This window comes from Colius striatus, chromosome 4, assembly GCF_028858725.1.
Source record: "Colius striatus isolate bColStr4 chromosome 4, bColStr4.1.hap1, whole genome shotgun sequence".
Classification (NCBI taxonomy): domain Eukaryota; kingdom Metazoa; phylum Chordata; class Aves; order Coliiformes; family Coliidae; genus Colius; species Colius striatus.
In genome coordinates this window covers 10,454,904-10,479,392 of record NC_084762.1, presented here as the reverse complement: position 1 = coordinate 10,479,392, position 24,489 = coordinate 10,454,904, and the positions used below count along the sequence as shown (strand labels likewise).

The 24,489-nt window shown below is 36.2% G+C and overlaps 1 protein-coding gene across 3 annotated transcripts in view; it reads left to right on the top strand.

The window, feature by feature from the left end:
* Positions 1-24,489, top strand: part of CDH18 (cadherin 18) — a 151,103-nt gene that overhangs the window by 101,290 nt on the left and 25,324 nt on the right. For 2 of the 3 annotated variants that reach the window (XM_061994609.1, XM_061994608.1), the window contains exons 5-7: positions 3,380-3,567; positions 9,250-9,503; positions 23,101-23,237. In XM_061994609.1, coding sequence (XP_061850593.1) covers positions 3,380-3,567; positions 9,250-9,503; positions 23,101-23,237 — 579 coding nt within the window. Of the gene's footprint in view, positions 1-3,379; positions 3,568-9,249; positions 9,504-23,100; positions 23,242-24,489 lie in introns of all 3 variants that reach the window. The other variant, XM_061994611.1, reaches the window with a different exon arrangement.

Sequence of the window (24,489 nt, the reverse complement as noted above, 5' to 3'; positions counted from 1 at the left end):
TTTATTAAGGAAATTCCTACTGTTCAAGAGGACATTATAACTTACAAAAGTAAAGATTATCAAAAAAATAGATTAATGAATAAAGTGAATAACATGCTTATTGAGTTACATTAAATACTGTCATTTTTTTTTGAGAGAGAAAGAGATTCAGACAGAGAAATTGATTTTTCTGAGAGTAAAACACAGCATTATAAGTTACCTGTAGGCTAATTGAAATGAGAAGTAAATTGTTCTACAGATCAATAATTTTTTTCTATACTGTAATGGCAGATAAGCCATGGAGTATTGAAACAATGAAAACCACCTGTAGGTATTTGAACAATGTTTCAGTTAGCATAGATCCAGTCCTGCAAAGTGGTATGACTGTCCCATCCATTACACTGTCTGGCAAAGAGTATTAATTTACTGATTTGAGGAGCTAAGTGAATGCATCTGAGTGAATGCTAGCATAAAAAATGAGAAATATATAAGCCACTGGGCAGCTCATCTACAACAACTTAAAGCATACCCAAGACTGTTGGTAATTTCTGCATTGCAACAGCTACTGGAAGGCTGTGATGCTGGGAGCGTAGGAACAATCTGTTCAACCTGGGCAGATTTGGCAGAACAGTTTCAATACCAATTGGTACTTGATCCTCAGGGCTCCTAACTTCCCAGCTAAGTTTTAGAAGGTTGAGATGGTCATAGCTTACAATAAAGGACTGTAAATTTATAATATAGACATCCCATATTATTTTTAATGTCCTATCAACATTTATTAAATGCCCAAGGAAATGTTCAGGTCAGCCTTTAGTCACTCCTCTGCTTTCCAGTAATAAGATTTGCAATTATTTAGCATTTAGGAAGAACATTTCCAGTTTTCACCACTAGTGTAAAGAAATGTCTTTGTTTTACATAACCTTCATGTTACTGAATTTTATCGTCTTGTGTGCTTGTTGTTTTTATATGGCATTTTCTGTAATTATCTATTTGGCTCATGGCTATGAGACATCTTCAGGCTGTGCATGTGAAGCAATGGTTAAATACTTGTTGGGAGACATTTCTGACCTTAGTATCTAAAAATTTCTATTTTTTAACAGTTTTCTTTTCATTCCAACTCTTTTTTTTTAAATCATTTTGCTTCTACAAATGCTAACAGATAATTAATGAGCAACTTCAAATATTTGTTTTGCTTGCAGTTTTAGTATTTCAGAATGTTTGAAGCTGGTACCAGTAAAATGATTTTCTGAAACAGATGGCTAACACTTGGAGTGTGATTATAAAGCAGAGTGTAATGTCATATGGATATATTTGAACTAGCTCCACTATTTGGAAGTCTCTAATTGGTTCACCCTATCATATGGGTTATAACACTTTCAGTTCCTGAAGTGGCTTGATTATATAACATACTCTTAATGGCCTCTGCATAACATATTCTTTATGACTTCAACCTTTTCCTTTTTTGGAATGCATTAGTCAGAGCAAAAGTGTCAAAAGACCACATTTCATATTTATTATAACAATAAGTAAATTCCAAAATGAATCTCATCCAATCGCTATAATTTTATGCATGAAATGAAATGAAAAAAGCGATGTGAAGATGTCTGTTGACATCATCTGTGAGCATGAAGCATTGCAGAGGAATGCATGGCAGAGCATTTATTTGGAAATTTGTGAAGATGGCTTTTCTATGCATATGAAGGAATTGCATCAAAGAATTAACTGTGTTTTAATTTGATCCAATATTAAGCAAATTTGCTATCAGTATTAGTATTTTCTTTTCTACATGGTAAATTATAGTTTCTCTCTTGTTTTGCTGGACATTTCTTGTTTTCCTTGAGATTTCTCTAATGCATGGTAACTTATTTTTTCTTTTACCTAGGAAACCTCTCTTTCGTTTTGGAATAACAAAGATTGATGCACTCATCCATCCTTCTCATACCACAATTCAAGACTAAATAGGTTTAGGAACCATTGTGCAAGCAATTAGACAAATTGTAGTTAAACCTTCTGTTTTGTAAACAGTTGTCTAAAATTATTTGATTGTAGATTAGTGATAACATCCATGCTCTCTACAGTTGCAGCTTCTGTAGATTAATAATGTCTTCAATCCATCTGACAAGTAGTGAGTTTCTGATATAATACAGATTTAATTTCTAATTCAATTCAAATGTTGCCTGTGTCTTTCTCCATGCTTACTGAGGGTACCTCTACAGTCACGCTAACTGGTTTAAAATCAGCAAACTTTGATAGGTAGCGTCTTCTGATCCTGTACCTCAGTGTTGCCCTGTGGCAACACTATCGCAGAGTGCCTAAGAGGAATATAGAAGAAACTCTGGAGAGTTTCTCAGAAGACATGTAATAACACACAGTTAGTAAAAGTTGTTGTTTTACTCTCTTTTCTGTGTTGATGGTTAGCTGGTGATACAAACTTTTCAGACTGTTGGTGAGGGATATGGATGGGGGACTGCAGAAGGCCAAAGGTTTGTGTGTGCACACGTTCTATTAGAAGTGTTTTCTCTTCACTGCTGGTACGTTTCAGTATCCCTGCTGTGTTGCAACATAGCAATATTGGAGAAAAATTTCTTTGAGCTGTTTTTCTGGCTTGGTTTCAGATTGAAAATGAGGTTCAGATAATCACATTATGTCTGTTTCACCACTTTTCTCTCCTTGTGGCAATTTCCTGTCCCCCAGGCAACTTTATATGTGTTAAGAGATTTAATCCAAGAAGATACTGACAGTTAAGAAAGTTATTTTTCAAAAGCTTTTTTTCCATTTTCTAATGATTAACCTAACAGAGTATAAAAACACTGAAAAGAGGTCAAAGTTGTCATGGATCTTTTATGGGCATAGTACTGTAATACTTCTGTTTACACACGATTTTCGTTCTCCTTTACCATGGGTACTGGTTAAAATTTGCATGCAAAGGGTTTTATGCTGTGACAAAAGCATTACAAAGTGGCAATGGTAAAATATTAAGATTTACTATCTTCTTCTGTGTTGAAGTGTATTCATTCAACGTTGCAAAATGTTGATGCACTGATACAAAACTGATTGGATTTCAGAAAACCAAATTATGGAGAAGATAAACTTTTGAAAATGTTGATGTGAAGTAAGCTTCAGAGTTAATTTCTGTGTTATGTGATGAGCAGCAAAAATAACTAGGAATACTTAATGCAATGTTTTGGTTATTTGGATTTTTGAATAACAAATCCCAAGGAAAATACAATTCCCCTTTGAATTATTTTGGGAATCTAAATAATTTCCTATGTTTATTTGTCAGTTTTACACGTGAAATACTTTTCCATTTACTCAGAAGTTTATCAAGCACATAATAATTCTCTAATTTAGTTTGGCTAGAAAATGTCCAAGCTCTTGGGTTTTTTTATTCCCTCCTCAGAACATTATCAACTGTATGTTCCCGAATCAGCTCAAGTTGGATCAGCAGTTGGCAAAATCAAAGCAAATGATGCAGACACCGGTTCAAATGCAGACATGAAGTACACAATTATAAGTGGCGATGGCTCTGGGGTGTTCTCTATATCTACTGACAAAGAAACAAGGGAAGGAATTATTTCCCTGAAGAAGGTAAGCAAAAGACTTTGAAACTTCCCTAGGTATGTAATTAAAATATAATGCTGAATGCTGAATAAGCAGATACTGTGGTGAAAATATTTTACTGTCTAAACTTATTGAACCATGAACTTTAGCAGTGTAAACTTCACATTGCTTCCTGAGACATTTTAAATCTTTGCAGCAGAGGTAGGAGAAAATAAATGCAAGGAAAGAAATAGTGATTTTTTAAAACTTCTGTTCTTTTCCAATTGTCATTTCTAATATTTATAAGTAAATAAATTTGACTGAATTTTGGAATAATTTATTTATTTATTGAATGATGTTTTTGCACATTAAATTTCTTTGAAGTAACATTTTTTGAATAAGGAAAAAAGGCTGAAAGTTTCCCCCAAACGATATAAATCTGGACATAGCAAGTTTATCTGTGACAGTGAATGTATAATTCAGTTTTTATAGACTGTTATCATTTTACTTATTTGCCAGATGGCATCTAATTGGTCAAGTGCTGTGCAATGTATAATGTAAATATCACTTGTTTATAAAGACTCAAAAAGTAACTGATCAAGCCAATACACAATTACTATTTACATGAATTTCCTATATTTATCCCAGTCTATTTAAGCTATTAATTATAAAGTGTTCTTGACATTTCATTTCATTCCTAACTGAATTCCGTACACAAATCTAATTCTGTAATTTCATCTCCATATTAAGTCCTCTAAATTGATTTCATAGTGAATGTTTCTTAAAGTGTCTGCCAACTTCTGCTAATATTCTGTGTCTAGATTGAATTTTTGCTTTGTTATAACTCAGAGAGATGGGTTATTGTATCTTAAGTAATATTTTTTTAAAAATCTTTCCATAAAGGGAAATGGTTTCTTGATTTTGGTTTTCACTTGGACTAACAGACAGCAACTAGCAATTCTCACACGTTTTTACTGTTACTGAGTCTTGTAGGTATCGTTTATATCCATACAACCTAAAAAAATAAAACCAAATTTGTGTTCATACTGGGCAATACCTATCCTGGGCCTGATTAATGGTAGGAGGAAGGAAAATCAGAGAAAAGTGGGAAAAGGGAATATATTAAACCTGTCATAACAAATGAGGGGGAGGGAGTGTGCATCTGAACAGATCAAATGTGTATTTAACATCTCAAAAAACATTTTTTTACCCAAAGGAAAAGTTATTTTTATAATTTGTAGTGATTTTTATAGATTTTTTATCTCTCCCAGTATCTTAAAAGCTTTAATTCAATGTCTATAGAGGTTTTGTAATACACACCTCTTTCAGCCTCATAAAAGTAAACTCTTATCTTTTCTGTACCACTGAAATTATTTCCCAGTGGCCTTGAAGTAGCTAATACCATAATCTGTTATTTCTTCTTCAAAATAAGCATTGATCTCTATTTAAAAGTTCACCATGACTATTGTTGATTAAATACATTTATACATATTGAGAACATGAAGCAGAAAGGAAGAATTTACAACAAAATGAAAGAGTCCATACATTAAAAAGTGTAAAATCACATTTTTTACTGGTTTTGGCAGACAAAATAGCTTCAGAGAAATTGTCACTATGTTGTAGAGTATGTCAAAAGCATATGTTGCCTGTTCTTATACATACACATGACAGTGATTTGAGTAATTTCCCCATCAAGATGAGGAGTACATTTTTCTTATGTAATACTTCAGTTGAACAGAAATTCAGCACTTAAATCTTACAGAAATCAGTGTGGAGTGCCTCCATTCTTTCCCCAGAGAAGATGATCTCACTTTGTTAATTGATTTTTTACTCAGAGCCTGTATGCAGTTTCATTTGTATTTTATACACTGTGTACTGTAATTACTTCTAATTTACATTGGACTGGAAACTGAATTAGTTTGATAGCCTACCCTAAAAGGATAATCTCCACTAAGAACAGAATCAGCTTGGTTTCATATATCAGATGCCAGTACCTTCTATAGGAGTAAGAATAAAATGATTTGCCCTCTAATACTCCTCTAGAAGAATGTATAGTAGTCATATCAGAAAAGCCAAAAGTAAATATGTTACTCTGTTTGAAGTCTTCCTCAAACCTTGTGAAATTCCACTTGTTGAGCTTCTGATCCAAAAGTCAAATTTCTCAGCACCTCCATGTTCAACAGGCATGAAAAGTTCAAGAGTACTGAAAGGAATCTTTTTCTAGTCTCATTCTAGGCTGATCCTTAAAGTCTGGTAGTTTCATTATCTGCCCTATGGACAAGCCCTGTGGAGCCACCCTTGAGTCTCAGAAATCCTGCCACAAAAGATTGATTGTCAACTTTGAGGAGGGATTTCCCCTTTATCTCATGGAATTCTTTGTTTGAGTGGGAGACTAGAGGAAATGAAAACAAAATAGAACAGTGAGAGCTATTACTGTCTGGATCCTTCAAGGAATGACTAGTTAGCATGTTCCTCCCTTGTTGTGACTTTTAGAGAAATATGTTAAAACTTTCTTGACCTCAAGCCAGCAAATATTATTCAGGTCTGAACAGTCAAATCTCTTCCATTTTGTATAATGAGACTGTAAACATTCAGGAAACAGCTATTTACTTCTCATAAAGCTCTGCTATCCCTCCTGGGAGTCTGATATTAGAAACACACAATACACTGTAATGAACAGCAGTATTTTGCACTTAGCACTGTGTCTGGTCACTTGAGCTACATTTAGTATTTTCAGTTTTGCATAAAAATCATAATAACCAAAGAATGCATTATGAAGATATGTGGGTAATTGTAATGGAAAGATGTTTTCCTTTGGGAAAGTAAGAAATGTGAACAAAAAATGTATTTAAGTCCATTTAAAATGTAAATGTTTAGTTTTCTTTCCAGGAAAGTTAATGCTCTTCAGTGCTGGACCAGTTTTAGGTATACCTAGATATGATCTACATTTCTAAAGAGACAGGAAAGTGCTGCCTCTCATAACTACAAATAATGGGATAAGTGACTGATATTCAAGGCCTCTGTGAGTTAAATGAGGAAGAATTTAAGCAGGTCTTCAAGTGAACATCTTTACAAGTCATTTATTTGAGTATTTGTTTCTCTTGGAGAAATCAAGGAATCAGACAGAACACCACCATTATTTGGTTATTTGAACTTAAATATTTGAGTCTTATTGTGAATCTGATGGGATAGTAGAAATATTATCTCTGTAAATATAAATTATTTGGCATTATTATTGTGTCCAGTGGAGGGCTCCCCAGTTGAAGAGAGACAGGGAACTTCTGGAGGGCATCCAGTGGAGGGCTGTCAAGATGATGAGGTGACTGGAACATCTATGATGAGGAAAGGCTGTGAGACCTGGGGCTGTTTAGCCTGGGGAAGACTGACGAGGGACTCTATCAATGCTGATAAATGCCTAAAAGATGGATGCTGAGAGGATGAGAGGAGTCTTTTCCATAGTGCCTAGTGACAGGACAAGGGGTAACAGACACAAGGTGGAACACAGGAAGTTCCACTTGAACATGAGGAGAAACTTCTTTACTCTTCAGCTGAGGGAGCCTTGGCACAGGCTGTCTAGGGAGGGTGTGGAATCTCCTTCAGTGGAAGTTGGCAAAATCCACCTGGACTACCCAAAAGAAAGAAAAGAAGACTTTATGTATTCCTCATAAGTTTTCTGAGAGAAATTAATCTTCCTGTGCAACCTAATCCAGTCGTGGCCAGTATAAACTTCAGTTAATTTTCAAAAAAGGCATCATAGTTACCAGTTGCAATCCTATTGTCAACTTCTTTAATCTTAGAATAAATAGGTTGCAGAGCAATACAAATTACTGTTCAATATTTCCCTGCTTATAACAAAAGCATATCATAAATAAATAAATAAGAGAGTTAGAATTTACTAAACTTGTATTTCCTTTTTAATTGTTTTGAGTAGTATACTTAGCTCTTTATAGTAATAGATTTATCAGGGTATGGTAAATTTCCATGCCTTTTTAACATTCAGTAAGGAAAGACAGAGAAAGCAAAATACAGAAAAATCTCATACTATGAGTATAGATTTAATTGTTCTACAATTCACAGAGGAGAAATCAAAGAAATATATAGCATCTATAAATCCTGGCCAACTGTTTTTCTTACACATCATCAGTCAAATTTACTGTAGATTTTATCTACAAAATATACACTGAGAAATCACACATTGAGTTCCTCATATTTCTTGCTTTAAGTACTGCTTTGCCACTCTTTGAGATGTTAGGAAAAACTAATTTAGCCTCTGTGAAAGGCTTGAATACTTGTACTGAGTTCTGTTCATGCAGGCTATCAGGTCAATGTGGAACAATACCAGTTGTAGTGGAATTCTGCCATGCCATAATGCCATCATAATTTTGATTCTGAAAAAAAGAATCCCTGCATGTTCAGCTTCTTTTAGTGTTATGCCTATGTTCTGAGACTGTTGGAAACTTAGTGGTAGGTATGATAATAAATATTAACCTACTTGTCCTTTATAAATTGTCTGCTCAACACAGAAGTATATTTAAAAAAAGCAACCTGAAACCTTAAATGTGTCCTGTGGTTGCCTGGAACTGAACTGGTATTTTTTTTAAAGTGTTTTCAGTATTTAGATGTAACAGAAAATATATGGGAAAAATAATTTCTCACATTAAATTCTTGATGGAAAAGTAGTCATTTACTTTAGTGGCTTCCAGTAAAAACATTGCTTAATTCTATATCTGTTAATGGAACTTCATTACTTGCATACTTTAAGTTAAACGTCCTTTTAGCTTTTAGTCTCCTCTACTACACAGCTGACACTGGAAACGTTGAGAGTTGAGTGTGTCATGTTGTGTCTTGCATAAGACAGTGTAATAGTATGTTATTGTAGGGTTAAAATAAATATATTGAGTCAGTAAAGATGTTTGACAATAGTCTGAAAACCAACTGAACCAGGGAGACGATCTTTTCACATGTGTGAACAGCAACCTAGAAAAGACACTCCTAAGAAAGTATCCATCGTCTGTGGTGTATGAGTCAGACCCCCAGCTCCTTCCTTCCTAACAGTGAGGTATGATCCCTAATAGGAATCTATTTAAATAATAGGGCAATGCTAAAGTGGCAGCGGTGCTTCTGGTGGATGGTACATCTGGAGGTGTGCCTTCTCTTGGGTTTTATTGAAACATGAGGCCCCATAGAAGGCATGTCCCCAACTGCAGACTTTCTTCCCTTTATGATAATCCATGTGCAGCACAGCAGTGCCTGGTGAGACAGGCTGAAGAGTTGTGTCTCTCACTGTTGCTGGTGAAGACATGAAAAGAAAAGAGTCTAGAATATAGACTTGTTAATTGAAATTAAACTTGTTAATTGAAAATATGACACACCTGTCTCTACCTTTTTCTCTATTTGGCATTGACCAATAATAATCAAAAGGTGATAAAATCTAGAGACTTTACATTATCATGGGAAAAGAATCTGAGGTTGATTCTAAACCCTGAGTTTTTCCAGAACAGGTACCTTGTTATCAATTCTGTTACAGAGAAGGCCTGAATTCATCCTGCTACATGTACAACTTTCCACTTAAAAGGTCTGTCAGTAGCTGCCAGAACATCACAGAATGTCGCTTTCCTGTTACATTAAGAAATGTGGTTTAAATCAACCAGAAAAGATGTAGTTAGCTTGTTAGCATGCTAAGCTGAAGCACAGAATGGCACTGATAATCTCTTTTTTTTCTGCCGACAGCCACTCAACTATGAAAAAAAGAAATCATATACACTTAATATAGAAGGAGCAAATACTCACCTTGATTTCCGCTTTTCACACTTGGGACCATTCAAAGACGTGACGATGTTGAAGATCATTGTTGGCGACGTGGATGAACCTCCTCTCTTCACTATGCCTTCCTATGTCATGGAAGTCTATGAAAATGCAAAGATCGGGACTGCTGTTGGCACAGTAATGGCACAAGATCCCGACACTGCCAACAGTCTAGTGAGGTACAGTAAGTCCACATAATACAGCATTGAATTTTGCCATCTAAAGGGTTAATAGGACCTGGGATGCCTGAAACTGTGTCTTTTATTGTAGTACATAAGGGGAAACATAGGTCAGAACAGTGTCATGATCAGTCTCTGTGGATCAGATATAATAACATAATCTTCAACCTTTTGTTGGGTTGCACTAAAATTGCCTTCTAGCCATCAGTCTGAGCAAAGGTCTGTGTGCTCTAGGTCCTGTAACCTTTCCAAACCTCCCACTGAAGAGGACCAGTATATCTTAGTGCATCGTATCAAATAGTGCACTTCACTGGGCTGCTGCCAATCAGTATCCTATCACTAATTCTTAAGTCTTTTCAGAACCATTATGCTGTTTTTCCCCTATGATGCTGGTATTGTGCTGGCCCTTGGCACATTTGCCACACTGTAGTTGTCCCAGGAGCTTGTGCAAGACAGGAGCTGGGTTAGGTACACTTTTCCTCACAGATAATCAGTACAATTTTTCTAAAATAGCCATTATTTTGTATAATATTTCATTTTTTATGGAGTATCTATCAGAATACAATAAGTGTAGTAACTGATGTTGCTAGGGATATGTCATGTCATCCTCAATTGCGAGGTCTAGGGCAAGAAGAAATACTGAGAAGCAAGCACTTGCAGCATCAAATACATCATATGAAAACGAAACAAATACATAACATACTAGGAAGGAAAGACTATGAGAGTCTTTTTAATTAAATTTGTTCTTACAGAAAATGTTCTCATTGAAAAGAAAAAAAACAACTAAAAACCCTTTCTGTGTTACTGCTCTGGCCAGCATACTTCTTACAGTAACAAAACTGGCTTGGAAATAGGTCATAGTCTGAACTAAGAAACTAAAATCAATCTGGAATTACCTTCATCTAGAATTACCTTGGAAAACCACCAGTGGCAAATGTCTATATCTATGGATGTTAATTGGACTTCTGCTGAATTTAAGAGCATTTGGATTTAACCTTGAAGACTCTGGAATTGGGCTTTCAATTCATTAGTGGTTTGGAGTAACGTTTTCAGTTACGTGTTTTCAGTCATAGTAGGATCCAATGACATTTTTACTGGCTTCATTTGTGGCATGAGTTACTTTCTAAAGTGACATGTAGCGTAAGAGTTTTGTGGAAGAATACATGAATGTTTGTCTTGAAGGTGATAGTGGATCTGAAATGCTTCAAATAAGATTCTTCGTGAAAACATATTTGATGCTATTCTTTTTAATGACACAATGGTATAGCCTTTGTGGAAATTATATGAGTATGTATTTGGAAAATAGATTTTCTTAAGCTAATTGGGTGTTTTTAGTCTCCTGACTGACTTGGAATCTACTGGAAATGTGTAATAATCTTGGTAAAATGAAACAAGTTTTGCAGAACACTGAAGACATCAGGGTTTTGCAATTCTGTTGTGCTAATAGTCTAAGATTCAAAATGCTTATAGTGTCAGACAGTCAATATATACAATTTCTTAGTGGGAAGTTATTGCCTTTGAAAAATTTCCGCTATGGTATTTCTGTATTTTCTTAACATAAATGAGAAAATTTCGCTACAATTAACTGCCAGGTGCCTGTAGCTTTAATATTATAGTTCTGAAACAACAGCTAACGCATTCAGACAGGTTAGGCAACATGGTAGTTTGGGAGTAGAAAGGGCAAGTGACTAGTTCCTCCATAATTCAACAGTCTGTAGCCCCTAACAGTTTTGTCTAGAGAGGAGGAAGCCAAGTGAAGTAAAAGGGAAGCAGTAGCAGTTCTAACAAAGGCCAAGAAGGTCAGAAATAGATTTTCTGAGTGAAATGGGTGATTATTTGGAGACTGGAAATATATTTCCAACATTTTACTTTTTGTTTAGGCTTTTTTTTTTCCTGAGAAGGAATTTGGAACCAGTGATAGAAGCCAGAACATCAAACGTCCACATTATTCAAGTAATTGTCCATACCTTGGCCTTTCCTGTATTTTCTCCCCGTTGACATTTATTTTTCTATTGCTCCTTTCATATCTTTGTTTCATTGAGGATTCCCAGAATCACAGAATCTAAAGGGTTGGAAGTGACCTGGAAAGATCATCTAGTCCAGTCCCCCTGCCAGAGCAGGCCATTCCTAACTCATTTGAAATAACAATAGTGTTTATAAGAATAAACCCAGGAAGATTCAATGTAACTTTCTTTAGAAAGCACAGATCACATATTCTTCAGGGAAGATAGCTACAGATAGGACTTGCACAACTGATCTGTGTGGAGCAATGGAGTAATGGTGTAACGATTTCTCAGTCAAATGGCTCAGATACATCTCCAAACTCTCAGTCTGCAGAATGAGGTATGGGACGGCGATTTTCTTAACAGTTTTTCCTAATCCTCTTGTTCATCCCTTCCACTCATTGCTGTGTGAGACTGATAAAGCATGAGGCACAGTTGCAATCGTATCACTTCTTTGCTGTCCAGCTGCTAAAAGAGATACAATGCTGTGATCTGTTCACTACCCAATTAAGTAACAGTTTATTTTGGTGGCAGGAACAATTCTTATAAGCAGAATAATGGTTAAAGGAGTAGTAACAGTAATTAAAGGGAAATCTTTTTAAAGGAAGTTATTTGAGCTAACCCCCAAAATAAATAACATCCCCTAATGGTATCAATAAAGAAGGAACTGAATACTCACTGCAATTTCATCACAGTGATTACAGCTTATTCCTGAGCTGAGAAGTCTTCAGAGAGCTTTGACTTCATGCCAGTGCTTGTACTAGTGTTTTACTTTCTCAAGCCCAGCAAAAGAACCTTTGTAATAACAAATGTAACCATTAGAGGTTTCTTTTATTCAGACATTATCTGGTTGGCAATTTAGGCTGTTTTAAAGGATTTTCTCTTTTTAAGTTGTTTTTTTTTCCCTTCAAATGGAAATGCATTTTCAGGGAAACTTTTAAAAATGCTGTGTTTTGAAAGAAAGGATTATTATTCTGTAGAAATAAGAAAAGCAAATGTAATCATAGAGAGCATAAGAAGATATTAAAACTCCATCGTGTATTAGTTTTAAAGATAAAGTTTTTTTGAGTGGTTTGAAAAACAGCAATTTACTTTAAAAATTCTGTTCTAAATCAATGGAAAACATGCTAAATTGCAATTCACTCACATGGATTATTTTCTAGTTGGAACATTTATGAGAAACTAATCCCTTTTCATTTCATTGTGTGAAGTAGTCTACTTCCACACCAAAATCTTTTGTTGCTTTAACAGATCAGAGTTAAATCCTGGCTTATAGTAATATTTGGTGTGCAAGTGGTTCTTAAAAGCTTCCTATACAATAGGAAAGAAAGAATGACTACTAAATACTCCAATTATAATTATATTTGAGTACATTATTCACTTTAAATCTCTCCATATTTTCTTAGAAATGATCTCTTTTCTTCCTGAACCCATATACAGAAGACTTCCGTGAGGATTAGGAGTGAAAACAGCTTTCAATTGGCAAGTTGCATATGTGCATTGGGAGCAGCCTGAGGCTGCTGGTACTGCCTCAGGGCTGTGATAGTGCCTGTTGAAAGCCTTAGATCTTCCTGTAGGTGATTCTTGGATGGGGAGTACATCCAGCTACAACACATACTCCTAGTGATTCTTGAAGCTGATTGCATCAAGTCTCTTTGCAGTGGAGTGGTTTTCAAAAAATGATGTCACTGCTGTTCCCCAATTCTCCTCCAAGTTAGTAGTTCAGAAGAGAGCAAAGCCATAAGTTTAAGACCTTTATACTTGCTGAAGCTCCGATATAATAGCGAAAATAGTTCCATGACATGGGCAATTTCCCTCATATTTAAGTTGATCTCAGTTTTATACTGTCCTATGAAGAACTGAAAATCTTGAGAACATTGTATCCTGTTAAGAATGGCCTCTGAGAAACAAAAGCATTCTATTCTAGAAGTACTGTAAGGTCAGCTTACTACTTTTGCTGCTGCTGTGCCGTCTTTGTCATGCAGTGGTACTGGAGGCATATCGCTGTTTTGAGCACTAGTGATAGGCCCTCTGTCCCCTCTAGTAATTTATTATTGGCACGTAGTATGTTTGAACTAGATTGTTTCATTTCTGGGCAGGAACGATCTTTGCCCAGCTACTCAACAGAAGACTCCTGGTGAATGGGGAACAGGTACCAATCAGCACTCTGCATGTGAGGGTAGCATCAAGCCATAAGAAATATAAGCACTTTCCTTTTATTGGAATGATGTCTATCACAGCTTGGTTAAAAATAACCTTATCTTTTGTTGGATCCTTTAAAGGTTGATTAGCTTCTGTTTTATTAATAAATACACTGGTATTGAGGTTGTTTTTGTTGTGTACCCTAACCAGTCTGTAGTTACCTCCCTGTAATGAATTTTATTTGCTAGGACTGAAATTGCTTAGCTATATGAAACTGAAGTAGTCTTAAGGCTCTCAATGTCATTAGAAAATAAACTTCTTCACTGGGCTCTTGACACTACTGATAAAAAAGGCAGTAAAACACAACAGAAATAAATATGAAGCATAAAGGGTGCTTATAGAAAACAATTGTTTTACTTTCAGGAATGGCAGACCCAGCCAACCAACTACAAAACAATAAAATCAGTGTAGTGAAAGTTAGAAAAAGATTTTGCTTTTTTTTTTCTCTGAGAGTATCAGATTGTTAATTTTGTGCCAAGTCAATGAAGAACACAAGTACAATCTCAGCTCTGATTCTGGCTTCAGACTTTTCTGTAGGTCTTATGGTGTTGCATTATACTGGATAATGTATTGTAATGGTCATGATACATGTAAATATTAATGAGTACAGAAATGTGCTATGCAACACCATATTTAGTATCTAGAAGCTGTAATGAATTCAAAGTTACCTTACCCTAGTTTAATTTAAATTGACAGCTTTCTCTTCCTTTCTTTCTGATAGAATGCTGAAAAAGTAATGACTGACAAGTACATTGAATTCTAACAAACAATGTCATGCAGCAAATTTTACTTCAATTCCTGCATCAGGCAGAGAAACTTATTTTTACTTCTGCTGCATTGGTAGCAAAAGATAAACATAAGTTCAGGACTTTCTGGCATCAGCTTTTATAAATCATGTTCATTTTCAGTAAGTGATATTCCAAGAGGCATGATCATATGTAGATAGAAGAACATACCCATGCAGCCCTATTACCATTTCTGAGAACTTTAAAAGCATAAAGTGTTGCAGAGGATTCTGGTTATATAGACTGTTTTTCTGATGTAAAGGTTGTATTTACTAGAGGTAGGGTAGGGTAGAACCTGAACTTCTGAATCAAACTCAGTCACTCAATTTTTGGTTACACAGTGTCAGCATGCTAAGTGAAGGGAGTTGTAGGAGAAATCTGCATGAGGGGATTGGGGTAGGGGATTGAAAATGAAAATTGTGGGTTTAAGTATTTTTTTTCTTCCTGTCCTCTGAGATCAGTATCAGTTTCTACACCACTCCCCCCTGCTGTCAGGAGGGAGAGAAAGTGAGATTGATCCCCTGCTGGAAAATATAAAAGCCTCTTCACCTAGTTATATTTGTTCATCTCACTTGCTTTTTGAATGTCATATAAATGGAATAAGGTCAGTTTGGTTTGTGCTGCTCTGTGCATAGGATGCTTAGCTGTACCTAAGGCAGCCTGCTGAGATCAGTGCCGCCGTGCAGTGACTGTCCCTCCTTCACATGTCCAGTTCCCCCCAGATCCTGCTAGCCCTGAGCTTGTGGAGGCAAAGGCAGATATCTGTCCTCCACACTTCTCAGACCATCCAAGTGTGACACTGTCATAACCCTGTAATCAACACCTACAGAAACATGCTAATGTCTTCCCAGGGTATGTGAATGGTTCACAGTTAGCAGAGAGGAGCTGTATCCTTCACTGTTGCACTTCCTTGATTCACTTGCTATCTGTATTACTCTAGCATTATTCTTCTCTAATACTGTCAGTAAATCAAAATAGAAAAAGAACACCTTGTTTTGAATGGCTGGAGACTGAGAGAAATTTTTCTCCCATTTCTTCTCTGATTCTCTGTCTGTCTTCACAAGGAGGAACCATTTTAAAACATTTCTTTGTACTATTGAGGTGGGAGATCTGTTGCTGATTTTTTCCCTGAGGTCTCAAATTATTTTAGATTCCTGTCAAGCTGAATGTCCCAGACCTCCCACTAACAAAAGTGTCCATCTCTCTGTGCAGGAACTGCTAAGCTGTTCTGACAGCTGTTCTGACTAGGAAGCATCCAGCTCGGTATCATGGTCAAAATCTCACAGCAACCAGAACCACCTCCATCCCTCACTTAGAGCTGTGAGTGAGAACACTGACAGATCATCTTTATGTGGTGACTCTGAGAAGCTGATATTTCATGCCAGGACATCATTTTTTTTTTGTTCCTGAAATTTCCACTGACTTCAGAATGCTTCCAGTATTTAAAATTCTTTAATGGTTTTAAGAGTCACCCTTCATATCTGAACGTCTCTGTAGTGTAGTCTTTTGATAGGGTTATTCAACTCTAATAAATAGACATAAATCTAACAATCTTGTTTTCTTAGTTTAGTCTCCAGTATGAGAAGAAAAAAAAAAAGATAGTATGCAAGTAGAATACCATTCTTTAGCTGGTAAACATTTCAGAAACAAAAAGTGATTCTCATGTAACACTGACTGCATTTTATTTCTTAGCAGCTATGGAGTCTGAATGTTAATCTCTCTGACTAAAAAGCAACTTCAGTATAGCAGTTCTGCCATCAACATATCTACTTGAAATGCATTTGAACAGTCATAATCCTCCTAAGAGATTTATAAAGTCAGGAAAGGAAGACAAACCTTTATCTTTCTTTGACTCCTGAATTATGCCTCTTAGGGTGTGGGCTGTTCTTAGCCTACATTTACTGGCAGAATTAGCTAGAAAAGATGATCAGTGTTTAACACATGCAGACACAAATTGTCAGTGAGAAAGGATGAGTGTAAAGAAATGTCTCATTTCCTTCAAATGAACAACATTGCCATTTTCTAGCGTCCAAGGTGAGCACTATGCTAGCAGTGCATAGGGGATGGGAATAAGAGTAGGAGCAGGAAGCCAAGTTGGCATGAAAAGCAAACCAGTAGTAGCTTCATCTCAAAGGCTTTGCTGGGAGACAGCAGTTCAGTGTTTGCAACTCTGCCATGCCTCCCAGTCTCTACCACCTCACATCTCCAGGACAGGGAGAGGAAAGGCTGACACTTCTTCAGAGCTGGGATTTTGGCATGAGACTTGGACCAGGAGTTCTGTATGGGAGACAGCAAGGTGCTACTGCTGATCAGCTGATGGATATCAGCTGGCAGCCACACCAGAGCTAACTCGTTGGGAGCAGCACGTCAGTTTCTGCATATACTCTGAAAGGACCAGTATTTTTCTCAAAGTTATGCTCTGCCTGTCTGAAAAAAAAGCAAAGGAATGGTAAACAGAGAGATTACCTTCTCTAAGCTCTCTTCAAATGCATTTCATTTTCACAACTGGAAAGCACAGTTGAAGGCTGTAGTTCTCAGTAGTAGTCTTCTGGTGAGGAGCTCTGGAACATCTAATGTCTCCTTAATCTATCAGACACACTGCAGGGAGAAAATTGGTTACCTGCTGTATTGGCAGCCAACTTCTGACTCACAGTTCACAATTGCTTTTTCACTCCTGGAGACATTTGTTTGAACTATGGGGAAATAGGTTGGCCCAGGGAGGGAGGCAGCGTAGTGCAAAGCAGTCATGATAACGGAATGTCTCTCCACTGCCTCACTTGGCTTCAAGGGGATGCTGCTGGTTCCCAGGCTTGTGAGAAATGCTACTCTCAGGAGGCAGAGAGAGGTTAAAAGACGTGCACTGGAGTTATGTCCTACCGAGGGCCACTTCTTGTTAATCTCCACGTGGCCGAACACAGACAGTTGATCAATTCTCTCCCTGTTCGTCCTGGTGTACTTCCATCCTCTCAGCCTTTGCAGTTGTTGTTTACTTTTTTTTTTCTAAGTTCTATTTTAAAAGAAAAAGAAAAACCCTCTCTGTATTTTGAGTCTGAGCTTCTCTGAGTAAATTTCTTTGCTGAAATTTTTAACTAAACAGATTTCCTTATAATGGCATTTGGTATCTAAGAGATCTTTAGATGGTGTGAGTAATCAGTTTGAGAGTGTATCTATCCCCTTCCATGACTTTTTTAAAGTGCTTCTTTGTAACCAGCTTCACTTGTTCCTAGAGAGCTGGCTGTTTACCCATGTGCCAATACAAGAGAGCAAAGAAGTACTATGACCTATGAATCCACGTCTGGCTGAAATATGGCTTTGGAAGTTCATTAGCAATAGCATGTTTGTAACCAGAGGGGAAACTTGTGACAGAGCTATTGTTTTTAGTTGGTCAATAGAGTAATAAATAAAAATAGCATAGTGAAAGGAGGAGCTAAAGATTTGATTAAAGGAAAAAAAAAAAAGGTTAAAAACTCAAAACTATTTAAACCTCAAATTCAAGGCTTTTCCTTAAAACACAGTAGCTGGAGAGAGACATACTGGAATAGTAACAGACTATGTCACTTATCTGTCAAGTGAAAAACTGATGTTAATATTGTCTAAGATGGGATAATTTGGGATGAAAGATTCTGAAAATACTTAAGAGTTTAAGTTTCAGAAGCCCTCCTAAAAGGTTTGGAAATCATTAATGTTCTTAAACTCCTTCTCACCTTTTAAAATTTTCTCCATGTTTAAGCTGTCTCTATTATTAGAGCCTGACTAATACTGCAAACTGATCTGGAAGTGCAGAGCACCCTTCTGCCTAAGGCCCATCCTATGTATATATATCTTTCTCTTTATTTCCCAATTCACACAAATGCTTTTAGTTTTCAATAAAAATGGTGGGAACATCTGTCACCACTGAACCACTGCCTCACTAAGACACAAAGGGAGGAATGAAGTCACAGGAGCCAGGGACTTGCTATGGAGGAATCAGGATGTGGATGGAAGCTGGAAATACCCTTCTGTTGAGTAACTCTGTCTGATAAAAAGGTGGCACATGTTGCATTTCCCAGTGCTAGCAGGATTGAGTTCAGTATTTTAACTTCCTTCAGATTCTCTTCAGATAGTGTGACTAATAAGTTTTCTATATTCATAATTCTTTTTAATGTACTTTCGTAGAGATTGGTTTCTGTTGCTGGTTCAGACTTAAACAGTTTATGGAGAGCTGTTTCTCTAGGCATGATTTGTTATTAAATCTCTTTATTAGCATGTACCATGCAACTCAGATGTGCTGGTTTAATGGTTAAAAGTATTCTAATTCACGCAGCATTGCCATAAGTAAAGTGTCTGTAAACAAATACCTGCAACCAATATTATATATTCATTTTTTAAATTAATGCATTCTAAGTAAGAAGAAACGGACAACTGAATTAAGATGAAAAAATCCCTTTTGAAGGAACACTTAGAAATTCAAAACTGGCACTGTAGCTTTATGCAGTCTAGAAAAAGCATTGCAAAACAGCTCAGTAGAGGTACAGAGAAGGGTTGTTGTGACTACTATCTAGCTGAAAGAAGTTTTTTACTAGGTGAAATAAATTCAGCTGCCTAAGTAAAGCATTATTGGGTCTGGAGGATGCTCTGTTTGTGGATATAACTCTAGATAAATGGATGTCTAATATTGATAAAGGTCCAAAATGGCAAGCTCTTTGTAAATACAATGAAACTTGTTCTAAATGTCCTCTTATATGTAACAAAAAAGAGTGACTCTGCCAAGGGAGTTTCTTGTTCAAAATGTTTTCAGAGCAGTGCTTTAGACCAGCATTCCTAGTTGTTCTACTGTGTGAGAATATCATCTGTAAGTTTTTTTACTGAGGTATTCATGAAGGTTGGGAACTAGACCAGTACAAATGACTGCATTAGCTATGATAACACAAAGCAATTGTAAGGAAGAATATGGAATAATGGAGACCTGAACATTATAGTAATGGCGAAGCATAATAAAAGGGCACTCTTACTTATTCATGATCAAGAAAAATTCTGTCAAGCCATCAATGTGTGTCTGTCTGTAACTGTATGCAAAAGTTAGGACACAAATTGAAGTGCTACTGGGGATAAATTAAAAGCATTTTTCATTATTCTAATATAACTGGAAGTAAAAGTGCTAGTACAATAAATTACCACAGGAGCACTTTTATTTCCATTAGTGACACAGAAAGTACAATTGAAGTTATTCATCCAACACTGAGTTCTTTAAATTGAGAGTGTTGAGGTTCTATAGAATACATTTAAATAACTGATTTAGAAAAGAGTGTTCATATTTTTAAAAATAAGACCATCTTTTACTATATGTCTTGAAGACATTAAGTACCTCAGCTTTTTCCTCATCCTTGGTCACTGTGCTTCATTAAAGGATGGAGACTCTCCTTAGCTCTCCTTTTATTGCTAATATAGCTGTAGAAACTTTGCTTATTGTCTTTTATATCATTGGCCAGTTTAAATTCTAGTTGACCCTTCTAATTTTTTCCCTGCACAACCTTGAAACCTCCTGATAATCTTCAAGAGTTGTTTCATGATGGCAACAATGTCATACCTCCCTTGGTGCACAGTGGCTTCCAGCTCCTGTTTGTTGCCCATGCTTCATGCATTGGTGTACAGACACTTCAAAGGATTCACTAATCCAACCATCTTTTGGAGGAGGAAATCCTAACCCCCACATGACCATTTTCATGGGTTTCTCTGGCTTCTGACATGTTAACCCTTGCATCCTTGGTGCTGCAGTGATCTCCCATCTGCTGTCTCCACTGAGATGGCAGGTAGGTATTTGTTGGTTTTAGTTCTGTATTTTACTTGGACGAAGAGGTAATGATTTGTTATAAGCCACACACTCACAAAAGCAGCTGAGTATTTTTACTGCTTGAAGATTTTTCCTCATTTAAACCCAATTTGAAATCTTATTTTTAAGCTACTGTCAAAAAATGCTAAATAGGGCCTATTTTTATGGTTCTGCGGTCAGCACAATACTGACTCACAGAGTAGTCACTGTGCCTGATGTTGATAATAAGTCAACAATGTCCACAGTAATAAATGTTTGCAGGGACAAGACTCTTGTGTTACGAATTGGTTTGGATTTGTGGTACAGGCTCCATAATGGTCAATGAAGCAGCTTTAATTTTTTTTAGCAAATAATTCTCATCATTATCAGGAGACCTCTAGAGTCAAGAGAAACAAGGCTGTACTAGGAGGGAAGGAATGAAATTTTAACATTGCATATGTCATCGTGAGCTCTACTCAGGGTCCTGCTAAGGTCTCCAAGAAAACTTGAGGGACAATTATGCTTCCTATGCTTTCTCTGTCAGCTTTCCCATTCATCATGTAAAAGATGGTTGTGTGTGTGTGTGTGTGCACTGCCCATCTTGCCCAACACAACCAAACATTCATTATTTCTGCCTTAATAGTAATGTAGTCAAGATTGTTCAAGTATTTGTCATACCTCATGTTTCCTATATTGCCAACCATAATGTACAAGGCCTGGTGTGATTTCTCCACCTGAAGTTTACATCTTCTGTCCAAGTCCCAACATAACTCCAACTCTGTGGCAAGCATGGCAGCATTATGGACTTTTAGAGTTTGATACCATCCTGTCTCAAAAGTTTTTGTAAATAATAAAGGGTAAGGCTTGCTGTGTGCATAAGAGATTCCTCTTCTCCACCAATACTGACACAATCTTTCAAAATATTTCCTGAGAAATAAACACTTGGTGAACCTGAAAATTTATGTTTCGTGGAAGATTGAATTCTGCAGAGACACTGGAAACATCAGTTCTGAAATTGAAAAGCTAATCCCAGTTCCCAAATAATAAAGAGACGTGGATAGCCTGGACTGACACTGCTATAGAAAACACTGCCAACAGTTGTATGGCCCTTTTTTTGTTTGTTTGTTTTGTAATGGGTCCTCAGAGGATTCCAATATCCTTCCAAAGCAATATAAATTTTCTTGGATAGTTGTAACATTCAATATGTCCTGATCTGTGACTGATCAAGAGGTTGCTTTTAATTTAGCTCCTGAGTTTACTGAGCACTGAGAGGCACACCAAGTTTCAGATGCACGTCTGTAATGCCTGTTGTGGTTCAACAATTAGTAATTCAGAAAGTTTGTTTTGTTCTCTTTCTGGCAACATGACTTTGGTGGGTTTTTTTCATCCAAGTTGTGACACATTGATTAAATAATGCCATTTGGAAAGAAAACTTTCCCACCTTAAATTCTCAGAACTGGTTGTACCTTTCCCTACAGAATCAAGACTTTGCTTTCAGTATGGAGACAGTTTGGGTCTGGTACTTGTTTGAAGGAACTTCAACTGCCATCTTGTACATCCAAAGTGTCTTTATTGAGCACTTCTGGTGTATTTTAGAATGAGGTATTCTCAGATGTTGGTAGTTAATGAACTACACATTAATTCTCATTGATGTTGAGATGGGAGACAGTGAGTTAAATCCTTATTCCAGAGAAACATGCAGTGGATGGGGATTGAGGTCTGCTGTATCTCCAACAGCTCCAACAGTCATGATTTCATTTCCACAAAGTGTTTTCTATAATCTAAATAAATATATTGTGAGAGAAGAAAACTGAAGTGACTTTTTTGTTGTTTTATGAGCTTGGCAGCTTGTATGTGCAGCACTCTTTATTAGCTGGCAGTTACACTTTTGGTGGTGTAGAAATAAGAGCAATTGGATGAGATAAATAAATCATGGTGACCTATATATATTTTTAAAAATCACAGAATGAAAGCAGGGCAGAAAAATTATCAGGAAAAACAATTTTGTTACAGGACAGGCTTAGAATATCTTTCCTGATCTTTTTTAATCAAGCCTGAAGTTAGTGAAAAAGTCTTGGTGAGGCTCTGCAATTGCTTCCTTTGTTAAAAACTGTTGTAAACGTTTCCAGCTTTGAGAAAAAAAAGTCTTGTAAATCTATTCTTTTGTATTCTCACTCATGGCTTTCTTTACGTACTTTAAGACTTCTACTTTGCTAGACCCAAAAGCCCAGGGAGTGAAGCAGGACTGCTTAATTCTGCTTGTAGGCTAATCTCAATGTCAGCTCTGGGAACTGGTCTCTTCTGCTACCTGTCTTTCTAATGCTTATGTTCAGAATGGCTTATGTCATCATGTCATCAACTTCATGTCAGAGAGACAGTCTTCAAAGTAGGTACCAGGACTGAGCACACTGGTTTGCAGTGACAAGCAAATAGGCAGAAGAATGATGTCTTAATATCTTTCTGTTTTCCTTTCTGCCTTTCCATTTTTATGATATTTTAGTCAAAATAGAAGTGTATGTTACCTTTGACAGGATTGTATACTGCTGCGCAAAATATCAACTGTTAGCAATTTATATCTTTCTGATTCACAGTGGAAACCTTGTTATGTATCAAAAGAAAAGTAACATTATGAAAGACATGAAATATGCTGTTACCGCAGATATGAAATCTGGGGTATCTCCATAACATAGAAATTTTTTCTTAGGGTATTTGTATAAATTTCTATGATTTTAAAAACTTGAATTTAATATTCTTGTGTAACTTTCTCTTACTTTGAACTCTAAATACTGTAATAACTATATTGTTTTATTTCTTTATAGATATTTCATTGATCACAACACAGAAGACAACAGGTATTTCACCATTGATGCTAGTACTGGAACCATTAAGACTGCTAAGGTCTTTGACAGAGAGGAGACACCTTGGTACAACATCACAGTGTCTGCTTCTGAGATAGGTAAGTAATATATTTGTCACAAAATATTAAAAAAAATAGAAAGGAAAACAATAATTTTGACATTTTAAGAACCCCTACCGTGAGAAGTTATGTTCTTTTTAACACCATTGGGTTTTTAGCCAGTTTGAGTAAAGAAGAATTTTCTCTGTGCATGTAAGCCCCCTAATTCCACAGAACACATAGACAGAACCCTACATGCTTATGAGATTCCATCTCTGACAATTTACCATGTTTTCCTGTATTTGATAGAAAGCTGCCAGTTTACCCAGGAAGAGTTCCAAGCATTCAATGTTCTAAAGTCAGGTTTGTTTCATATTACATGTATCTTAGAAGCACTGTTTGAGAAATTCATCCTTCCTTTCTGTTTTAGTGATTTGTATGTTAAATATGCCAATATTAATTTCTATCTGACAGGTGCCTAGTAGTTGCTGATATTCAGGGTATATCTATGGCCTTTTAATAGACAAATTGCAAAGTATAAATAGAAAAAATACTTACCTGTGCATTTGAAAGGCCTCAAGGTGTGATGAATTCCCATTGCCTCAGATGAGTCCTGCAAGACTCAAGAAATGTCTGAGTAGTGCCCAATATTTTTATGTGAGTCTAAGACAATTTTAATAACATTTCGGTTAACCTTTTTATTACAGGTTCTCTATTTTGTCACAGTCAAAGTTTTAAAGTTAAAAAGCTCAACAAACCAAATTTAAAAAGAAGTCCCAACCTAGATCAAAACATCCAGTCCTGCTAACTGCTCTTCATGGTATCATCTTTCAATAGCAGTGATTTTGATCAAAGCTCTCAACAACTTTATATATTTATATATTTTTGAACAAATGTATATTCTTTTCCTTTTTCTTTTTTTTCCCCCTTTTTTTTAATGTATGCCATCATTGCCAGGTGACACAATACAGGTTTTACATGTAACAGATGCTACTTGCATTACTGATCTCCCTCTACTTTCATCTTTGCCATATCCAGGTTAAAAAGGGCAACAAAGTATTTCTTGCTAGTTTCCCTGCTGTTGTAACTAAATGGACATTTTGAACTAAGTAAATTTCTACTGTAAATATTATACCCTAGAGTTGTATGGTTAGCCCTTTAAAAAAGATAATTACTTGACACTTCTGTGTGCTTGACACTGCCTTTGTATATAATTTACTGTTTCAGTACAACATGAAACGAAGTATAATTTAAGCTTAATCATAAGCAGGTGGATAGTAAGTGTTAATTTGAATTAGGATTTAAAACCCAC